General features: G+C 46.4%; 1 protein-coding gene across 3 annotated transcripts in view; it reads left to right on the top strand.

Annotated features, from left to right (window-relative positions):
- Positions 1 to 20,159, top strand: part of PDE4C (phosphodiesterase 4C) — a 1,504,034-nt gene that overhangs the window by 680,999 nt on the left and 802,876 nt on the right. The window contains exon 1 of one of the 3 annotated variants that reach the window (XM_069649260.1): positions 17,621 to 18,337. The exons of the other annotated variants lie outside the window; for them this stretch is intronic. Coding sequence (XP_069505361.1) covers positions 18,171 to 18,337 — 167 coding nt within the window. The 5' untranslated portion in view covers positions 17,621 to 18,170. Of the gene's footprint in view, positions 1 to 17,620; positions 18,338 to 20,159 lie in introns of those variants that run through there. 3 annotated transcript variants of the gene reach the window in all.

The raw sequence follows: 20,159 nt of genomic DNA, 5'->3' as shown, positions 1-20,159 counted from the left end.
TACCCAATTGCATTTAGAAGTTGTGACAAATAGCCTCTCTGAGAAAAGCTGCATTTAGAAGTGTGCCCAATTGCATTTAGAAGTGTGCCCAATAGCATCTCTGAGAAAAGTTGCAATCAGAAGTTGTGCCCAATAGCATCTCTGAGAAAAGTTTCATTTAGAAGTGTGCCCAATTGCATTTAGAAGCTGTGCTCAATAGTCCCTCTAAGGAAACTTGCATTTAAAAGTGTGCCCAATCACATTTAGAAGTGTACCCAATTGCATTTAGAAGTTGTGGCAAATAGCCTCTCTGAGAAAAGTTGCAATTAGAAGTTGTGCCCAATAGCCTCTCTGAGAAAAGCTGCATTTAGAAGTGTGCCCAATTGCATTTAGAGGTGTGCCCAATAGCTTCTCTGAGAAAAGTTGCAATCAGAAGTTGTGCCCAATAGCCTCTCTGAGAAAAGTTGCATTTAGAAGTGTGCCCAATAGCATCTCTGAGAAAAGTTGCAATTAGAAGTTGTGCCCAATAGCCTCTCTGAGAAAATTTGCATTTAGATGTGTGCCCAATAGCATCTCTGAGAAAAGTTGCAACTAGAAGTTGTGCCCAATAGCCTCTCTGAGGAAACTTGCATTCAGAAGTGTGCCCAATTGCATTTAGAAGTTGTGACCAATAGCCTCTTGGAGAAAAGCTGCATTTAGAAGTGTACCCAATTGCATTTAGAAATTGTGCCCAATAGCCTCTCTTTGAAAGTTGCATTTAGAAGCTGTGCCCAATTGCATTTAGAAGTGTACCCAATTGCATTTAGAAGTTGTGACAAATACCCTCTCTGAGAAAAGCTTCATTTAGAAGTGTGCCCAATTGCATTTAGAAGCTGTGCCCAATAGTCCCTCTGAGGAAACGTGCATTTAAAAGTGCACCCAATTGCATTTAGAAGTTGTGACAAATAGCCTCTCTGAGAAAAGCTGCATTTAGAAGTGTGCCCAATTGCATTTAGAAGTGTGCCCAATTGCATTTAGAAGCTGTGCCCAATAGTCCCTCCGAGGAAACTTGCATTTAGAAGTGTGCCCAATAGCATCTCTGAGAAAAGTTGCAATCAGAAGTTGTACCCAATAGACTCTCTGAGAAAGGTTGCATTTAGAAGTGTGCCCAATAGCATCTCTGAGAAAAGTTGCAATTTGAAGTTGTGCCCAATAGCCTCTCTGAGGAAATTTGCATTCAGAAGTGTGCCCAATTGCATTTAGAAGTTGTTACCAATAGCCTCTTGGAGAAAAGCTGCATTTAGAAGTGTGCCCAATTGCATTTAGAAGTTGTGCCCAATAGCCTCTCTTTGAAAGTTGCATTTAGAAGTTGTGCCCAAAAGTCCCTCTGAGGAAACTTGCATTTAATAGTGTACCCAATTGCATTTAGAAGTTGTGACAAATAGCCTCTCTGAGAAAAGTTGCATTTAGAAGTTGTGACCAATAGCCTCTCTGAGAAAAGCTGCATTTAGAAGTGTGCCCAATTGCATTTAGAAATGTACCCAATTGCATTTAGAAGCTGTGCCTAATAGTCCCTCTGAGGAAACTTGCATTTAAAAGTGTACCCAATTGCATTTAGAAGTTGTGACAAATAGCTTCTCTGAGAAAAGTTGCAATTAGAAGTTGTGCCCAATAGCCTCTCTGAGAAAAGCTGCATTTAGAAGTGTGCCCAATTGCATTTAGAAGTGTGCCCAATAGCATCTCTGAGAAAAGTTGCAATCAGAAGTTGTGCCCAATATCCTCTCTGAGAAAAGTTTCATTTAGAAGTGTGCCCAATTGCATTTAGAAGCTGTGCCCAATAGTCCCTCTGAGGAAACTTGCATTTAAAAGTGTACCCAATTGCATTTAGAAGTTGTGACAAATAGCCTCTCTGAGAAAAGTTGCAATTAGAAGTTGTGCCCAATAGCCTCTCTGAGAAAAGCTGCATTTAGAAGTGTGCCCAATTGCATTTAGAAGTGTGCCCAATAGCATCTCTGAGAAATGTTGCAATCAGAAGTTGTGCCCAATATCCTCTCTGAGAAAAATTTCATTTAGAAGTGTGTCCAATTGCATTTAGAAGCTGTGCCCAATAGTCCCTCTGAGGAAACTTGCATTTAAAAGTGTACCCAATTGCATTTAGAATTGCCTAACAATAGCCTCTCTGAGAAAAGTTGCAATTAGAAGTTGTGCCCAATAGCCTCGCCGAGAAAAGCTGCATTTAGAAGTGTGCACAATTGCATTTAGAAGTGTGCCCAATAGCATCTCTGAGAAAAGTTGCAATCAGAAGTTGTGCCCAATAGCCTCTCTGAGAAAAGTTGCATTTAGAAGTGTGCCCAATAGCATCTCTGAGAAAAGCTGCATTTAGAAGTGTGCCCAATTGCATTTAGAAGTGTGCCCAATAGCATCTCTGAGAAAAGTTGCAATCAGAAGTTGTGCCCAATATCCTCGCTGAGAAAAGTTTCATTTAGAAGTGTGCCCAATTGCATTTAGAAGCTGTGCCCAATAGTCCCTCTGAGGAAACTTGCATTTAAAAGTGTACCCAATTGCATTTAGAAGTTGTGACAAATAGCCTCTCTGAGAAAAGTTGCAATTAGAAGTTGTGCCCAATAGCCTCTCTGAGAAAAGCTGCATTTAGAAGTGTGCCCAATTGCATTTAGAAGTGTGCCCAATAGCATCTCTGAGAAATGTTGCAATCAGAAGTTGTGCCCAATATCCTCTCTGAGAAAAATTTCATTTAGAAGTGTGCCCAATTGCATTTAGAAGCTGTGCCCAATGGTCCCTCTGAGGAAACTTGCATTTAAAAGTGTACCCAATTGCATTTAGAATTGCCTAACAATAGCCTCTCTGAGAAAAGTTGCAATTAGAAGTTGTGCCCAATAGCCTCTCTGAGAAAAGCTGCATTTAGAAGTGTGCCCAATTGCATTTAGAAGTGTGCCCAATAGCATCTCTGAGAAAAGTTGCAATCAGAAGGTGTGCCCAATAGCCTCTCTGAGAAAAGTTGCATTTAGAAGTGTGCCCAATAGCATCTCTGAGAAACGTTGCAATTAGATGTTGTGCCCAATAGCCTCTCTGAGAAAATTTGCATTTAGAAGTGTGCCCAATAGCATCTCTGAGAAAAGTTGCAATTAGAAGTTGTGCCCAATAGCATATCTGAGAAAAGTTGCAATTAGAAGTTGTGCCCAATAGCATCTCTTAGAAAAGTTGCAGTTAGAAGTTGTGCCCAATAGCCTCTCTGAGGAAAGTTGCATCTAGAAGTGTACCCAATTGCATTTAGAAGTTGTGACCAATAGCCTCTCTGAGGAAACTTGCATTCAGAAGTATGCCCAATTGCATTTAGAAGTTGTGACCAATAGCCTCTTGGAGAAAAGCTGCATTTAGAGGTGTGCCCAATTGCATTCAGAAGTATACCCAATTGCATTTAGAAGTTGTGCCCAATAGCCTCTCTTTGAAAGTTGCATTTAGAAGTTGTGACCAATAGCCTCTCTGAGAAAAGTGGCATCTAGAAGTGTACCCAATTGCATTTAGAAGTTATGACCAATAGCCTCTCTGAGAAAGTTGCATTTAGAAGTGTGCCCAATAGCCTCTCTGAGAAAGTTGCATTTAGAAGTGTCCCCAATAGCCTGTCTGTGGAAAGTTGCATTTAGAAATGTGCCCAATAGCCTCTCTGTCAAAGTTGCATTTAGAGTGTGGAGGGCGGATGAGTGTTGGAGAGCGGATGAGTGTACAGAGCGGATGAGTGTGTGGAGCGGATAAATACGTAGAGCGGACGAGTACGTAGAGCGGACGAGTACGAGGAGCGGACTGAGTGTGTGGGGCGGAGTGAGTGTGTGGAGCGGATGAATACGTGGAGCGGATGAGTGTGTGGAACGGATGAGTACGTAGAGCGGACGAGTGTGTGGAGCGGATGAGTACGCAGAGCGGGCGAGTGCGCAGAGCGGACGAGTGTGTGGAGCGGATGAGTAGATGGAGTGGATGAGTGTGTGCAGCGGATGAATGTATGGAAAGGATGAGTGTGTGGAGCGGATGAGTGTGTGGAGCGGATGAACGCATGGAACGGATGAGTGTATGGAACGGATGAGTGTATGGAACAGATGAGTGTATGGAGCGGATGTAGAGCATATATCATACCACACCCCGCGCTTACTCTCTTCTTTACACCACCACTCATCTAGAACACAGAGATACTATGACACCATTCAGTATAACTGTTCTCATATCAACATCTCCCGCTCACTCCCCATCACTCTAAGTAAACACTGCTGGTTTCACACCCCCAGCCAGGCGTTCTCCTCAGGCCTAACGCAGCCACACTCGATCTGGATAAATCCTGCCAGATCGAACACATACTCCTGATCTCTCAACCACCACCCCTACCGCAAAGAAGCAGCTACCACATGAATTCCGCATCAGCTGCACACATACCTGGTGCGCACACGCACCTTTGGACTCTCTCTACTCGCTCTACTGACCCGAACTTCAGTTCCCAAGGGCGTTCAACCTACCAGCGCGTTCAGACCATACCAATGGTATATAAGGCGCTATGTAAATGCAAAATAACATAAAATAACATCTCCAATCCAAGTTAGATTACTGCCCCCAGTCTTAGGGGTGGGGGAAGGTTCTAATAGATTCCATAGACTTATCCAGGTCAGAGAGTAACAAGTTAAAAAGTGTAGCAGCCAGTGGGCATCCTTGTTTCAGCCCCCTGTGAGTAGTCATCTCATTAGATGGAAGGCCTTCAGTGTTAGGTTTTAGTTGCTCTTTCGTGGAAGTATATGAGGCCTTCATTGCAGATAGCAAGTCGGCAGGACAATTCCAGGTCTTAGGTTTGTTCCATAAGAGGCTCCTGTCGACGCTATTAAAAGCCTTTTTCAAATCAATAAATACTAAGTAGATGTTTGCCATACCTTAAATGCTTTCCATTTTAGGATATTCAAAAGAAACAAGTTCAATTCGGTCCCCACTCCCTGCACAAAACCTGACTGACGGGGATTGCATCTGGTCGCATCCCTTGCCTATTGTTGCAAATGATTAAGGAGAAGAGCCGCAAACAGTTTCCCTAAGACATCCAACAAAGCAGAAGGGCATTAATTATATGGATCGGCCCTAATGACTTTCTTGAATATCAGCACTATCATGGCCACTTTCCACCTATCAGGTACATCTCTGAACTGCATCGCCCGATGGAACAGTTTAGAAATTAATGGAATCCAAGCTTTAGAGTTCTTTTTAATGATGTCATTTGTGAGGCCATCGGGACCCGGAGCTCTCGAAGGGTTAGCTTTCTTGATCAGTAATTCTAGGTCAGATTGATCTAATGGAAGATCCCATTTGGCCACTGTCCCTTTAGGTAAAATCGTGGTAGTCTCAACAAGCTTTCTGAAAACACATTACAAGAGCTATCCACGTATTTTGCTAATAAATAAATCCTACAAATTAAAAGTTTGCAGATGTTTTTCCTGTAATTTCACCAGAAGCGTAATTGAAAAATAAATGTGCTGCCTCGCAATGTGTAAAAGTGTGAATTTTGCCCAATTGCGCTGGCGGATTTGGAATTTTACATGCCCGTAGTATAAACCTGTCCTGAAACACTGGGGGCTTTTCAACAGTGCTGGATCCAAAGGCTATTGAAATATATTGAGAAAAATCCCTAATAATCGAAGATGTCCCAAAGTCATGACTCCATCGCTAGCATCCATTTGTGTCATGGATCAACAACTTCAAAGCTAAATATTCTCAGAGTTTCTATTCGACAGATGTTTGTGCTACGACTACATCAATCCCTCACTGTTCAATATACTGGCAAGGCCTGATGGGACTTGCAGTCCACAACATCTGGAGAGATAAAGGTTGCAGGCCCCTTATTCTATGGGAAAACAGTTTTCATGAATAGTCATTAATGTCCAAAATACAATTTATTTTGAAAACATTTTAGAAATCGCAATTTAAGTAGCAACATTAGCTAAAAATGGTGCCTCCTCTAACAAGAAAAAAATGACGCTGAGTATAACAAATAAGCAGGGAATTGTCGCAGTTTTAGAACAATCTGTGAGTCATTGTAGATCTGAGGGCCCCGACTTAAAAACGCTCATCTCTCCTTATCACTAGTACTTATACCTGCCTTTGAGTCCCTGGTGATTGCATTTTTTGGCAGAGTTGCATGTTTTGTGCAGTTAAACAGTTCATTAGCTTTAATATTCCTCCTGCATGTTGTGTTCACATAAAAGTTGCCTTTTTCACCTGATTTTTAAATTAATGGGATAACAGGGGACTACATTTCCCATGGTCCACAGCGGCACACTATAGGTTAAAATTGTAACATCATCAATTGATATTACGTGCATTTGACTTCAAATTTACTTCAGTTACCAAAATCGGGTTTGGGAACTTCTTGAACAAAAGTGTCGTTTTTTGTATTTGTGGGTTTGTTTTTTCCCAACACAGAATACCACGTGTTATCTTTCTGAGGACTGTAAATTAGCTACTTGTTTCCACTTGGAGAACATGCAAATGGGAGCCGCGCCCACTGCTCGGTACAAATCCCATTAACATAGCATACCATTAAGTGATAAAGTCTTGTCTGCAACCTTTGGCTCTCCAGATGTTTTGGACTACAGCTTCCATCAGCTCTAGCCCGCATTGTCATTGATGAGAAATCATGGAAGTCATAGTCCAACAACTCCTGAGAGCTGCATGTGGCAGACTCCTCATCGGAGAGAACAAATTAGTAAAATATTACATGAAAGTGTCCAGAAGGTGGTGCAATGAGCAACAAAAACATAAAACAGTCACTTTTTTTCATATTATTTTAATAATAGTAACTAAAGAGACACACTTATTGTGGTACAAGTGAAGAACATTGCTTGATAACATTAAATAACATGTCAATCTGTTTATTACACTTTATTGGTAAAGATAAACACATCTGATAAATATTGTAATGAGTGTTGAACTTGGTGGTCAAGGATACAGCGGAAGAGGGATCGAAGAAGGCTAAGAATGAGCCCGGGTTTTAATTAGATTAACAAGAAGAAAATCCAGGACTCAGCGCCATCAAGTGTGTGTATGCTTGATTTAATGGTCAATCAAACAGAAAGTTATAGCCCTTTTAAGGTTGATTACATGTGTTTCGGCTCACCTGAGCCTTTATCAAATCTGGGCCGCGGATGATATGACCAATCCATATGACTGTTGTCAATATAGTAATAGCGGGGACAAATCCCCCAGTCCAAAAAGATCCTTTTTCCGAACAGAATAACGCGCATCGGCTGTCCAACAATAAAGACTCAGGCGAGCGGAAACACGTGTAATCAACCTTAAAAGGGCTATAACATTCTGTTTGATTGACCATTAAGTCAAGCATACACACACTTGATGGTACCGAGTCCTGGATTTTCTTCTTGTTGTTCTACATTTGGTTGATGGTTAGGCTTTTCTTCCGTCTGAATCCAGTGACCTACGACATTCACAGTAATTGTTGAACGGTCATAGCTTTTGTGTCCACTATTCAATTATTACCTATGATAAATCTTAAGGGATTGTAAGGAGTCACCTGCTAGAGCAACTTGCACCAAAGCCAATTTTTTTTGCAATTTGAATTAGATCAAACCCAAGGATAACTCTACCTTTATGAAAAACATAAGCCAAGGTCATTAAAAACTGCTTTTCCTTTCTCTCAGGAAGACAGAAGTGCTTCACCGTGCTCACTGGCTGCTCCTCTACTTCGGTAGTTGCATCTTTCCTTTTATAGGAACGTTATTTAGTTCTGGCTTTAGCTTCCAATCACACATGTACATAGTCAAACAGAAATCGAGGTGAAAACCGCCATCCAGCTACGGAGATGAATACTGGTCAAACGGTTTTTACGCTAAGTCCTGAAGAAGCATTCACTTGCGAAACACTTGATGGACCATGTTGAAATCTGTATGCTTAAACTAAATGTGCTTACCTGGGTCCTTATGAATGCCATTTGGACCATGTTGATTTTAATTGCTTTGCTATAAATTCCCACCGACTGAACTAAATGTTGTGCTAACATCACGCACAGGATTGAACGTAAGAATATAGCATAAAAGTAAAAAATCCCATGAACACATAACAAAATACAGTGAAGCTTAAAACCAAGTATAGCACTTCGTATTCAGACCAGTGGTAAAGTGGCGCCATGAGACAGTTTCCACCATCCCAAAAATTCAGCACTGAAACTATCTAGCAGCACAAAGCTGCTATGATCTGAGCGTGATCTGCAGGTCGCAGATTCGAATCCCGGCAAGGCCAACTCAGCCTTTCATCCTTCTGATGTCGATAAATGAGTACCAATTTCGGTTGGGTGATGTGGTATGTAAATATGTGCTCTGTAAAGTGCTTTGGATTAAGGCGCTATATAAATAACACATCATTATCATTATCAACTGGTGCCTTTGCATCCCACAGGAGTCGTTGAGCGGAGTGAAGGTGGTCGGTTGGAGAAGTAGAGAGACAGGAACAGGTTGCCGTCCATGACATTTCACCCCACAAAGAAAGACTTTGCCAATGCCACCCACTCAGTACTCAGCCCTCTATTGTTCCCTTTTTCTGGGTGATCCTACTGGGACCAAGCTAACCCAAGATAGATGAAGAAAATCACTCTACATTGGCAAACTTGGAACACCTCCAGACATTTCAGAGCAGACCTTGTGCGGTACTGTGCAGTCTAGAAATAAGTCCTCACTGCTTCCATCTTGTGGAGTCTCAACCATGGCACACAGTCTACGCCAGACAAAGAGGTAGGCATCCACAACAGGCCTAGGTAGGTCAGAGCTGCTCAACACCCTTTATTTGGGGGCGAGAGAGTCATGGGGGACAGGGGTGCAGTAACTTGCCGCAGAGGCGTAGACAGGGTGGGGTCTGGGTGAGCAATGCCCACCCAAAATCTGTAAATACCCACTCAGAAACATTGTGTGGGCATTTACAGATGTTAATGACACTTTGGTGTGCCCATCTACATGAGTTTCATGCCCCACGTGTTAGACAATCTGTATTGCTGTCAAGAACTGCCATGTGCAGCTTTACACCTGAAAACTCCCATCCTAACGATGCACCATGACTTAGCAGACTGGCTTACACAAACAAGCCGTGGAGTGATCACTGACCATGTACTCCAGCACCCATACCGTGGAAGATGCTACACTCTGCAGCAGAGATGACGTGAGCCCCCACAAGCTGGTACATGCTAGGTAACAAGGAACACCACAGAGCTACTGAGACGCAGCGAGTGATTTCCAGAATGGCGCTGCATGGCGGACCCCATGGGAACGTTGCAGCTCTGCATGTGTGCTAATGGAAAAAATTAAGTAATTAGCCAATACCATGGCTGGCGTGACTAATCACATCTCAACAAGAGGACATAAAAGTAACAGAGAGGATAACCAATCCCAGCGGAGAAAACGCAGAAGCGGTGGGAATAGCCAATCAGAGAAGCATTAAATAATACCTCAAAGTCTCGTGGGTATAAAAGATGCTCGCCCTGTTCATTCAGGGACTTGACCCGCAGGAAGCAGGCGTAGCAACTGATGTTCCCTGCTGCCTGGAGAGAGGCAGGAGAAGCCTGCAGACCCTGGAATGAGAGATGGAGAGCTGCTGAGCCCTGATGGAGGTAGGCTGGCACCACAGCCTCTCTGAAGTCTGCCGGGACTTGGAAAGACAGAGGCAAAGGTTTTCCACTGAGGCTGAGGGCCATGGCTGGAGACCAAGACAGGAAAAGGACCCTCAACGAGGTGGGTAGAAATGCCCATTAAAGTCATGGTCCAGGAGGGACCTGTCATGAATCCTGAAGCTAAGGTTCAGTAGGGGCAGTTATGATTCCTGAAATTCAAGGTCCTGCAGGGACCTGTCATTATTCCTGAAGCCAAGGTCCAGAGGAACTGGTCGAGAGTCTCGAAGACTTTATCCAGGAGGGACCCGACGTGAATCTTGAAGCTAAGGTTCAGTAGGGGCAGTTATGATTCCTGAAATTCAAGGTCCAGGAGGGACCCGTCATGAACCATGAAGCCAAGGTCCAGGAGGGACCAGCATTATTCCTGAACCAAAGGTGCAGGAGGTAGTGGTGATGAGTCGGATGCTACGATCCAAGAGGAGCAATCATGAATCCTACATTTAAGGTCAAGAAGGGTACTGTTGTGAATCCTGAAGCCGAGGACCAGAAAGGACCTGTCATTTATTTATTTATTTATTAACACTTATATAGCGCACATCTGCCCTTAGGCATTGTGGCGCTGTTACAGTAAACATATCTGGTTACAAGGGTTATAACAGTTACAGAGATGTACAACAGCATAATACATATGGTCTGGCGTGTTATACATACGTAGTTACATGAGAGCAGCGGGTGCAGGGTTCAGCAGGTGATGAGGGTGGGAGTGTCAGTTGAAGAGTGTGGTTTTGTTTTTTTGCGGAAAATGGTGAGAGAGGTTTCCACTCAAAGAGCGTTGGGCAAGGCGTTCCACAATTTAGGAGCTAAGTGAGGGAAGCCTAGTTCTCCTGCTTTAGTTCTTTTGATGGGCGGGATGAGCAGTCGTTTAGCATGGTGTGTTCTTCTGGACCGTGTACAGGTGTCCTTGCTGATGGTTTTGGATAAGTAAGGGGGGGGGGAGAGAGGCTGAGGCATTAATGCGCTACGGTGAGGGTCTTAAATGTAATTCTTCCCTTAACCAGGAGCCAGTGGGTGTATCTTCTTGCTTGTGTGATGTGATCTCTTTTGGGAATGTTGAGTGCTGCTCTAAAACCGTTGTTCTGGACTGTTTGGAGCCAGTTTATGTTTTTTGCTATGGTGCCTGCAAGGGGGGCATTGCAATGGAGAGGCAGTTTTGGCTAGAGCGGAATGGTCTGTTGGCATTTATAAGTTTGGTGGTATGGGTGGATGCAGAGGCGATGCCGCTGACCTGTCTATTCATGGATAGAGTGTAGTCAAGATAGACCCTAAGGGTCTTTACTGATGAGGAGGCTGTGATGGTGGTGTTATCAATGACGAAGTTGCTGTATTTTTGGTCCAGTTTGTTCAGTGTTTCTTTTTGGCCTAGGAGAATGATCTCAATTTGTTCTCAGTTAAGCCAGAGTCCATTGACTGCCATCCATGCTAGGATGGTGGAGCATATTTGTAAAAGGGCTGCTGAGTCCTGGTCATATGCGCCGGGGAGGGAGAGGAGAACTTGTGATTCATCGGCATAGTTTGTGTAGGCTATGCCGAAGGAGTCCAGTTTGTCAAAAAGGGGTTTGTTGAACAGGTTGTAGAGGGTAGGTGCAGTGCATGATCCCTGAGGAATGCCACAATGGATGGTGGTGGGGCAGCGTTGGCTGAGTCTGAGAAGGCTTTCATGGCTCTGCCTTGTAGGAAATTAAGTTATCCAGGAAGTGGCCTGTTTAGAGAAGTGGGCTGCGCTGGTCAGGTGGGAAGTGAGTGTTTTGTGATCGACGAGGTAGAACGCTGCTTAGAGGTCTAATATCAGTAGGAGGGCTGGTTTACCTTTGTCCATTATTTTAGTCATTTTTTTTTTAGGTCCAGGAGGGTAGTGTCAGTGCCATGGCCTTTGTGGAATCCAGATTGTCTTTTGCCTAGGATGGAGTTGGTCTCGAGGAAGTGCTGGATTTGATTGTGGGCAGCTTTGTCAAGGATTTTTTGCAGGAAGGTGACAGTAGTGATGGGTCCGTAGTTGTTAGGGGAGGAGGGATCAAGGGAGGGTTTCTTGAGAAGGCAGCAGACCCATGCTTCTTTTAGACTGGATGGGATGATGCCTGCTGTGAATGAGGCGTTGATGAATGCAGTGATGAGCGGGGCCAGGGAGTCAGCGCTTTTTTTAAGGATGCTGGGTGGACAGATGTCCCCCTTGCAAGTGGATGGTTTTAGTGATTGGAGGAGAGCTGTGACTTCGGTGACTGAGATGTCTCTAAATGCAAAGAGGTGGTGGGGAGGCTTAGGCGTGGATGTAGATGGTGTGGTGGGAGGTGTCGGTGTTAGATGTGGGTAAGGCATTACGCTGTTCTAGTATTTTATCTTGGAGAAGAGACATTTTGTTTAGGAGTGCTGCCTGTATGCTGGTGCAACAGACTTCGTCTTTAATGATTTAATCAGGGCTGGTGTATGGAGAGGTGAGGCCCTTGAATATGGAGAACAGTTCCCTAGACTTAGATTTGGCTTTGGAGATTCGGGTGTTGATGGCGTTGGATTTGGCAAGGAAGATAGCTTTTTTGTATTGCTTTGAGATTTTTTAAAATTCTTCATTGTTTGAGTCACTGGGGTTGGACTGCCAGTTGGTTAGTGCTGCGCATTTGTTAGAGCGGAGGATCAATAGGTCATCAGTGAACCAGGAGTTGGTGTTCATAGATTTCTTCTCTTTTTTAGCTTCAAGCGGGGCTATGGTGTTGATGGCTCTAGTGAGAGTGTGGGCGTAGATATCAGTGATGGTGTTTGGGTTATTGACAAAGGGGGGTTTCAGTTCCTTGATGTCAAGGAGTGGGCGGAGGTTGTTTGCTGTAAGGTTTTTTGTGCTACTAACCATAGCTGGGGGGCATAGAGGAGAGGTTTGATGGTGGGCTGCGTGGGGATGGAACATTGGATGCAATTATGATCCGTCCAAGGAGATGCATTGTTGGAGGTTATGGTGGAGGAGCAATTATGGTCTGCAACCCAGTCGAGAGTGCGGCCTTTGGAGTGGGTGGGGAGAGTGACTTTTTGTGTGAAGCCGAGGTCTTTGAGTTCTTTGTCAAGTGCTGAGGCGGCTTTGTCCTTGGTGTCGGCAAAGCCCAGATTGAGGTCACCCAATAGGATGGATTTAGTTAAGTTTTTCAGATTGTTGCTGAGGACGTGGAGGAGCTGCCTTTGGAAGTCGGTGGGTGTGCCGGTGGGCCTGTATAAGACGTGTATATTTATGGAGCATTTAGCTGATAGGGTAAGTTTTGTTGAGAGGAGGTTGGTCACAGGTGTTACATAGTCTAACAGGGAGCTTGTCCCTAGTTATGAGAGCAACACCTCCACCTTTGGAAAGTTGTCTGTCCTGCCAAAGGATGGAGTAGCCCTGTGGGAGAGCGAGTGTGATGGCTTGGCCGGAGGCCTCGTGGAGCCATGTTTCTGTAATGGCCAGTAGGTCTAGGTCAAGAGTGGTGATGAGGTTGTTGATTTCGAGGGCATGCCTTGGGAGGGATTGTTTGTTGATGTGGGTGCATTTGAGGGCATGTGTGGGCTTGGATTTGTTGGGGTTCGAGGGGGTGGTTGGGGGGGTGCTGGAGGGGTAACCGGGGTGAAGTATGGTGATTACCATTAGTGAGAGAGGGTCCTGGCGTGTAGAGGGATTGTAGGTGCTTGGAGGTGGTCAGGTGTGCAGATGCTTCCTTGTCTGGTAGGCGAATGTCCATGGAGTGGTGGCGGGGTGTGTGAGAGGCTTTGGTGCAGGAGCGAACTCTTTAGATTTCTATTAGCTGAGTCTAGAGTTCCTAGTTTTGTCTAGTGTTGTGAGGCCAGAGTGGGTGGACGAGTTACACATGGCTGTGGGGTTAGTGGGCCTCGCGAGCTTGTGTGGGTGAAGAGGGGAAAGGTGTGTGTAGGATGAGGTTGGGGTGCTTGTGTGTAGGATTGTGACTATTGTGAGTGCTAGTGCAGTGAGTGTGAGTGGTGTTGGAGTTGGGTGAGGGGTGTCCTGTTGTGAAGGCATAGGGTGTGTCCAGGGATGTGTGGTAGAATGCATTGGGCTCTGAGAGGGTGGAGGGAGGTTTAGGGCACAGTAGAAGTGGCAAGCGTTCAGAGCGTTAGAGGCTAGGGGGCAGTAAGTGGTATTTGAGGACACTGTAGGTTGTGTGAGCAGACAATTTCAAGGCGCAATGGATGTTGAGTAGTATTCCATATTTACTGGCATGGTGCGCTGTGTGCGTTCTATAACTAGCATCACAGTGTGCTGCTAACAGCTTTCTATGTAGGAAGCTCGTGTATCATACAATGTTGAGGGCTCAGCGAGGTAGTAAACGGACATAGGTTGAATGCAATTTACATTTGAACAGGGTACAGTGTGCGGTGGGCTAAAAACAGTTTACATTGAACATGGCACAGTAGGCTAGATGCGATTTTGCAGAAACAGGGCACAATGGGCTAAAAACAATTTGCGTTGTGCACGGCACTGCTAGGTGCAGTGTGCCGTGATGAATTAAGGCGAAGTGAGCTAGAGTGCGGAGCACTGAGGCGGGTATGCTGGGGGAGTGTGCTGATCAGGGGCGTTGCTAGGGGGGGGCCAAGGGGGCTATAGCCCCTGATCCTTTGGTTGTAGCCCCGGATAGAATCTCTGGAGCTACAGCCAAAAGACTAGCTAGCCCCCAGTCCCAACAGTTCCGACATCAGCTTAGCCCCGGGTCTTTTCCAGAACTAGCAACTCCCCTGGTGCTGATGAGGATCTAGAGTTTCCAATCCACGTACCTTACCACGCAGCGTGGATGAGGCAGTCGTGGTTGGGGGTCCTGATGCAAGTCTTGCGTAGTAGGGGCTGCAACGGACCGCTTCTGGAGATCACAGGGGCAGCATGCTGGCACAGGGTAGGTAGCACTGTATACGCTGACTGTGATGTCGGTGGGGTGGCCACAGCACGGACACCCTCAGACAGACGTGTGGCCTTAAATACCAGGCCTTAGAAGCACCAGACCGGCTAGCGCCATCCGGGGAGACCGGAACACATAAATGGATCGAATAGCCCAATCAGAGCCTTCCAATCAACGTGGCCTGTAACTAGGCAACGGGGATAAGAACCGAGCCGGCGGCCATCTTAAGGTCAGCTGCACGTGTTCGTAGCGTAGATCAAAGAATGAAAACAACTCGGGGGAGATCAATGGGAAGGCAGATATATGGTCATGAATCATGAAGCTAAGGTTCAGGAGGGACCGGTTGTGAGTCCTCAAGCTGAGATGCAGCAGGGGCCTGTTGTAAATCATGAATTTAAAGGTCCATGACGGACATGTTTCAATCTCCGAGAGAATCAAGGAGCAAGTTTGTTATATTAGAATAGGGATGGGCTTTCAAGGGCAGGTTTAAGAACTGTGTGCACTGGGCAAGACTTGGAACTTTGTTAATAAATTACTGTAGCTAGAAGGCTATGGACTCAATGATTAGGTTGAATGTTTTTGTTGGTCTAATGTATACAAATCACATGATAAAAAGATATGACAGTATTTAGGAAAACATTCTTGTAAAACATTTTTGAAAAAATTGAAATGGTTGCTTTATTTTCTACATCATAAATAGAAGTCTATGCACAATTTTAGAAATAAAGCAAAACATTTTTGGATGAACAAGCAGACCTAGAAATAAGCTTGCCAGTGGGCTGTGAAATTTGTTCAGCTCGTTAGTGTCTAAAATACCGTCTACTCAAATAGCTGACATGAGCGGAAAGAGCAGACATGTGTCTAGACAATGCACTGGAGTGTGGCAAGCCAAAACATTTCTCAGAAGACATTCTAGCCTTGTACAGTGAGAGTAGATGATCTGTCCAGGATCACAATATTGTCCAGTGGCAAAGCAGGGTGTTGTGCCTTGACTTTTGGGTTCTGCTCTCTTGAATTTGGATACCCAATCACCCCTCGTGGCTGACACATTATACTTTTTATTTGGGGTGGTAGCCATGTTTTTACAAACTTTATTTTGGGGCGTGGGGGGGTTTAAGCTCTAGATACACATTATTCTAATGCTCTGTAATTTTTTTTTATAACTAGCACTTTCTAGTGCAAGTGTGTTCTTAGGCACAGTTCATGCCACTATCATCAAAGTGCATATTTTATAAACCTCACGCAGAGGAAAGGCTGAGCATGCCTTGTCGGGATTTCGAAGTGAAGACTGATCTGGTATTGGAAGGACAGATCTCTGCAGCAAGTACTTAACACACTGAGCTATCTCTTGTTGAATCATGACACTCAGCCTGATCAGTATGCACTTCAAACTATGTTATTGGACGTAATATCCCGCCAAAGAGAAAGGAAACCTAGATGGGCTCCAGTGAATGATCAAACTATGGAATTCAGTGAACAAATGCATTAAAGGATTAATTTGTAACGTCAGATCTTAGTTGTCAACAACAACCAGGCAGCAGGGTCAGAGTTCAGCAGTCCACTATATAATATCATATCCTTGTGTACATTTGCACTGACTTCTCTGCATCAAGCTGCTAGGTGGGGGCCCTTGCTAGGGCGGGTGCCCAGGGGGGAGTGTCCCGTGTGCCCTCCCCTGAAGGCGCTATTGGCTCTCCCCGGGCACACTGGGTTTTCCTGCATGCGTCCGCAAAACATGTGAAATTATTTTGGTTCTTAACTGGAAAGTCCCCACAGCCGGGGGCCGAGCTGCCTAAGTGCACACACTTGAAAGTGCAGTCAATGAAGCCTCTTGCTATGCGCCCGCAAGATAAGCCTGCCGGGGCCCGCCTGGGGGCCGGATATCACCGCACGGCAACTGGGAACTCCCCGTGTTATCTAAGGCGCGCAGAGAGCATTAGACATCGCGCGGTATCTGAACGCAGCACAATGCAAGCAAGCCCGGTCTCCCTGGGCTTCAGACAAAGCCCCGGTGCAGACACCCCCAGCAATCAATACTCGCAGGGCCCGCCGCCCCTCACCTCCATGAAATGGGGATAAAAGCAGCACCATTGGCTCGCTCCTGGTGGCATCGGCTCCCGGTCCAAGGGAGCTCGGGCGAGCCTCTGCGCTCTCCCCGAGTCCTTTCCGCGAAACGGACCTTCCGACCCCAATTACCCCACTTGAGTTGGGGGGAGGGGCGGTACGGAGTGGACAATCACAATAAAGTGGTGTTGAAAAATAAACGGCGATTGTGATTCAAAAACATAACCTCCATCCATAAAATGTCAGATTTGACCTGTATGTCCTGCTGAGGTAACCGGCGTGTTCCACGGTTGCTCTCGGGGTCTCCAGGAGTCCCCAGCCCTGTTAATGCCGCTTTCCCTTTTTCCTGCTCCCTGATTCGCTCTCATGCTGGCCAGGCTGGCCTCCATCCCTGTTAAGTCGGTCTCAAAGCAGCGCTTGGAAGGCGTGTCTGGGAGATGTTGGCGCTTTGCTTTACAGCTAGCTAGCAGCTTGAGGTATGTATTTTCCATTCCCTTACACCCTCGTCCTCCCGTTGATGTCCCATATTCTACTTCCCGGGCCCCCTCCTTCTCTACCCACCCTTTTCCTTCAGCGCTTTGAAGTATCCTCAGGATGGGAGATGCCCTAAACAAGCTCTTCTTCCCTTCTCCCTATACCTTTACCTCCTTTCATTCACTCTCCTGCCCCTCCCCCATATTCTGTTCCTGCTCACTGCTTCGAGGCAGCTCCGTGTTGGTTAAGCGCTCTACAAGGAACTACACGAACATGCCCTCCCCCCGCCCCTTCACTCCATGCCATGCTGCCCTCTTTCCTAAGGCCTGAGATCCATCTTGTGTTTACAGCGCTTTGAAGTCCACTTTCAAGGAATGGTGCGCGGGGAAAACACCAGTAACATAACATGATTTCAGTTCCTGTACTACCGGTTTCTCCGCAGTGCTTCGAAGCGGCCGGGTAGGCGCTCTATTGCCACAGGCATAACACGACAGGAAGTGAATTGGGTGCGTGCAGAACTCGAGAAGCGTCGCTTTGCGTTTCCTATGACTACTGGACGCGGTCCTGGGGGCGGTAGTACTGCCATTCCAGCTCTCTGTGACTCCCAGGCGCTCAGCCTGCATTTCCCAGCGCAGCGCTGCGGATCGCAGCGGACACGAGCACAAGTTGCTGTGTAACTTAACTCGAAAGTCTGTGACCGGGACAGGCGGCACAAAGAAGGCTTTGTCTTCGCGATGCCGCCGAAAGAGCAAACCACGGAGGCATTAGCATCGAGCTGCTGATGGGAGACATTACGTCCCGCTCTTAATGAGCGGCCCGTCCCACTGGAGAGTGTTTATGGAGTAGACCTGCTTGGAATGTTCTGTGTCGCCCGAGGTGCTTTAGTGTCGGCACAGAATTGGGAGGCCACCTGTCTTAGAATTGGAAACCCCACGGGACCCACCCGAGCACCTGCCCAGGTCCGGGTGAACATTCATCGGGGGCCCACACCGCGTTCCGGCATGTGTCGACTCCCGCGGGACTGGCAGGGGCGACGGGCACTGCGATGCCGGGCTGAGGGGCCATGAGGCGGCGCTGGGCTTTCTGCGTTACTCTCCCGGAGAATGTTCCGACCTGCCGGCCGTGGCAGAGGAGCTGTCCCGCCAGCCGGCGGAGACGGCGAGCCTGAGAAGGGGGCCGGGCTTCCCCGGACCGCCATGCAGAATTCCGGCTTCGGGGGCAAGGTCATGCCGTACAGTCAGTACCCAATTCGGAGGCATTCCTGCATCTGGTAGGTGGTGAAACTCACTGGCACCCATCACGGGCAAATGGCAATAATTACTGCTGCCGTTGTTTATAGATATATATTTTTTGTCGTGCATAACATACCCCATTGGATGTCATGTCTGCTTTTAAAAGTGCAGCTGAATGCGCCATTGACAATGTTGGGGACAATTTGGGGGAATGTACCCCACTTCGCCAAAAAATATCTAGGGCGCAGGAAAATGAGTAACACATGACCTGGATACAGGCGCCTTTATTTATGTTCCCCTGACCCTGCCAGGACTTTGGTGCCTTCCTATGTTAGGGTCAGTGTATATACACGTCTGAAGGCCTGTCACAGAGACCAGGGTGGGGTCCTAACGCGACCCTGAGCGCCTGGAGACCCTGCAGATGGTAGCGGTGTGCGCTATAAGCAAACAACTTTCTTGCAAAAAAGTATCACCTGAGGGTGCCATGGGTTAATGGGTCTCAGGGCTGGGAGGGAAGGGGGTGGCGGCCAAAGGGGGCTGCAGGGCTATGGTCCACAGCAGAGGAAGACACACACTGGCGCAAATCACCTGCATTACTGTAGCAGTTCTCCATGAGCGCGAGTACTCGCGTAACAAAAGCCATCCATATACGTATTCCATTGTCTAACGCTCTTATCTCCTCACAGTATCTTTGGCAATTTATTTTTGGTAAGGCAAGCAAATCAGTCAAACTTAGGGTCTCCATTACAAGTTGGCGGGTCTGGAAATAAAGTGCCGGTAAGAACGTATACCAGCACTTGTCCGGACCGGTAGGGTGGAGGAATTACCTCCAGCACTGAGCTAGCCGAATATCCGCCACCCTACTGGCAAAAAACCCCACTATTACGGGCCCTGTAACACTGGTGCCAGTAACACCAGAAAATTCCCCCATGGAATCCTATGGGAACTCCATGAAATGTGGATTTACCAGCGCTTCCACCACTTGGAATCTGCCGGTAAATTCGTCAGACCAAGTGGCTGAAACGGTACTTCAGTTTGCCCGTATCCCACCGGGCAAACTCCTAATGAGCCTCTTAATCTTGATATCAAAGCATCTGCGTGGCTCTCGTGCATTTTCTGTTCTGAAGGTGTGTGTTGCCGGAATAGTAAGTACTCTTTATTTCTCTGAATCTACTTTTCTTGAGTGAGTGCAGAATTGCTTCCAGTGTTGTCCCTCACACCCAGTGATCGAAGTGAGCGGGAACGGTCGGGAGCGGTGTCCACTACTTTTATTTTCTTCTGTTTATCATTCCTCTACTTTTTATGACCATATTCACCATTCGATATGGAGGATTTGTCCATTCATGTCCTTGTGCAAGTGTAAAGTTGTAATAGGAGCACTAGTTATCAGACACTTAGACCATTCTAATGCCCCGGTTGCAACACCTTGCTACATGCTGCACTATGCTTCCGCCTACCCTCTCCCCTGCCGAGACCACAGTTCTACTACTTCTTTTGGGTACACATCTGCCACTGTAACTGGAAATGGTAAAGGATGTGTGCGTTGTATGGATGAACCCAATAGGTGCACTGGGGGAGATCAGAGGCAGCACCAGGCAGAAAGAACACGCACACATATGTCAGAGCTCGCAAAAGGCACGCACAGAGCAAGTACCATGAAATGCTGAAAGCTGTGTTAAGGCGGCCCAAGCTGCAATCAAAAGAGGCAGCAAACAGAGACAGCAAGTGTAGAAATGCTCAGCGAGAATAAGGTCTCAAATCCTCTTACCACCCTGATGTGCACTAATCAAGGAATGACTCCATGTGGGAGATCAACGCAGAAATCTTTGACCCCATCTTCTTTCCTTTAATTCCCCTTTT

The sequence above is a fragment of the Ambystoma mexicanum genome, chromosome 1p, assembly GCF_040938575.1.
Source record: "Ambystoma mexicanum isolate Mex_15411 chromosome 1p, UKY_AmexF1_1, whole genome shotgun sequence".
In the NCBI taxonomy this organism is placed as follows: Eukaryota; Metazoa; Chordata; class Amphibia; order Caudata; family Ambystomatidae; genus Ambystoma; species Ambystoma mexicanum.
This window is presented reverse-complemented; position numbering and strand designations above follow the sequence as displayed.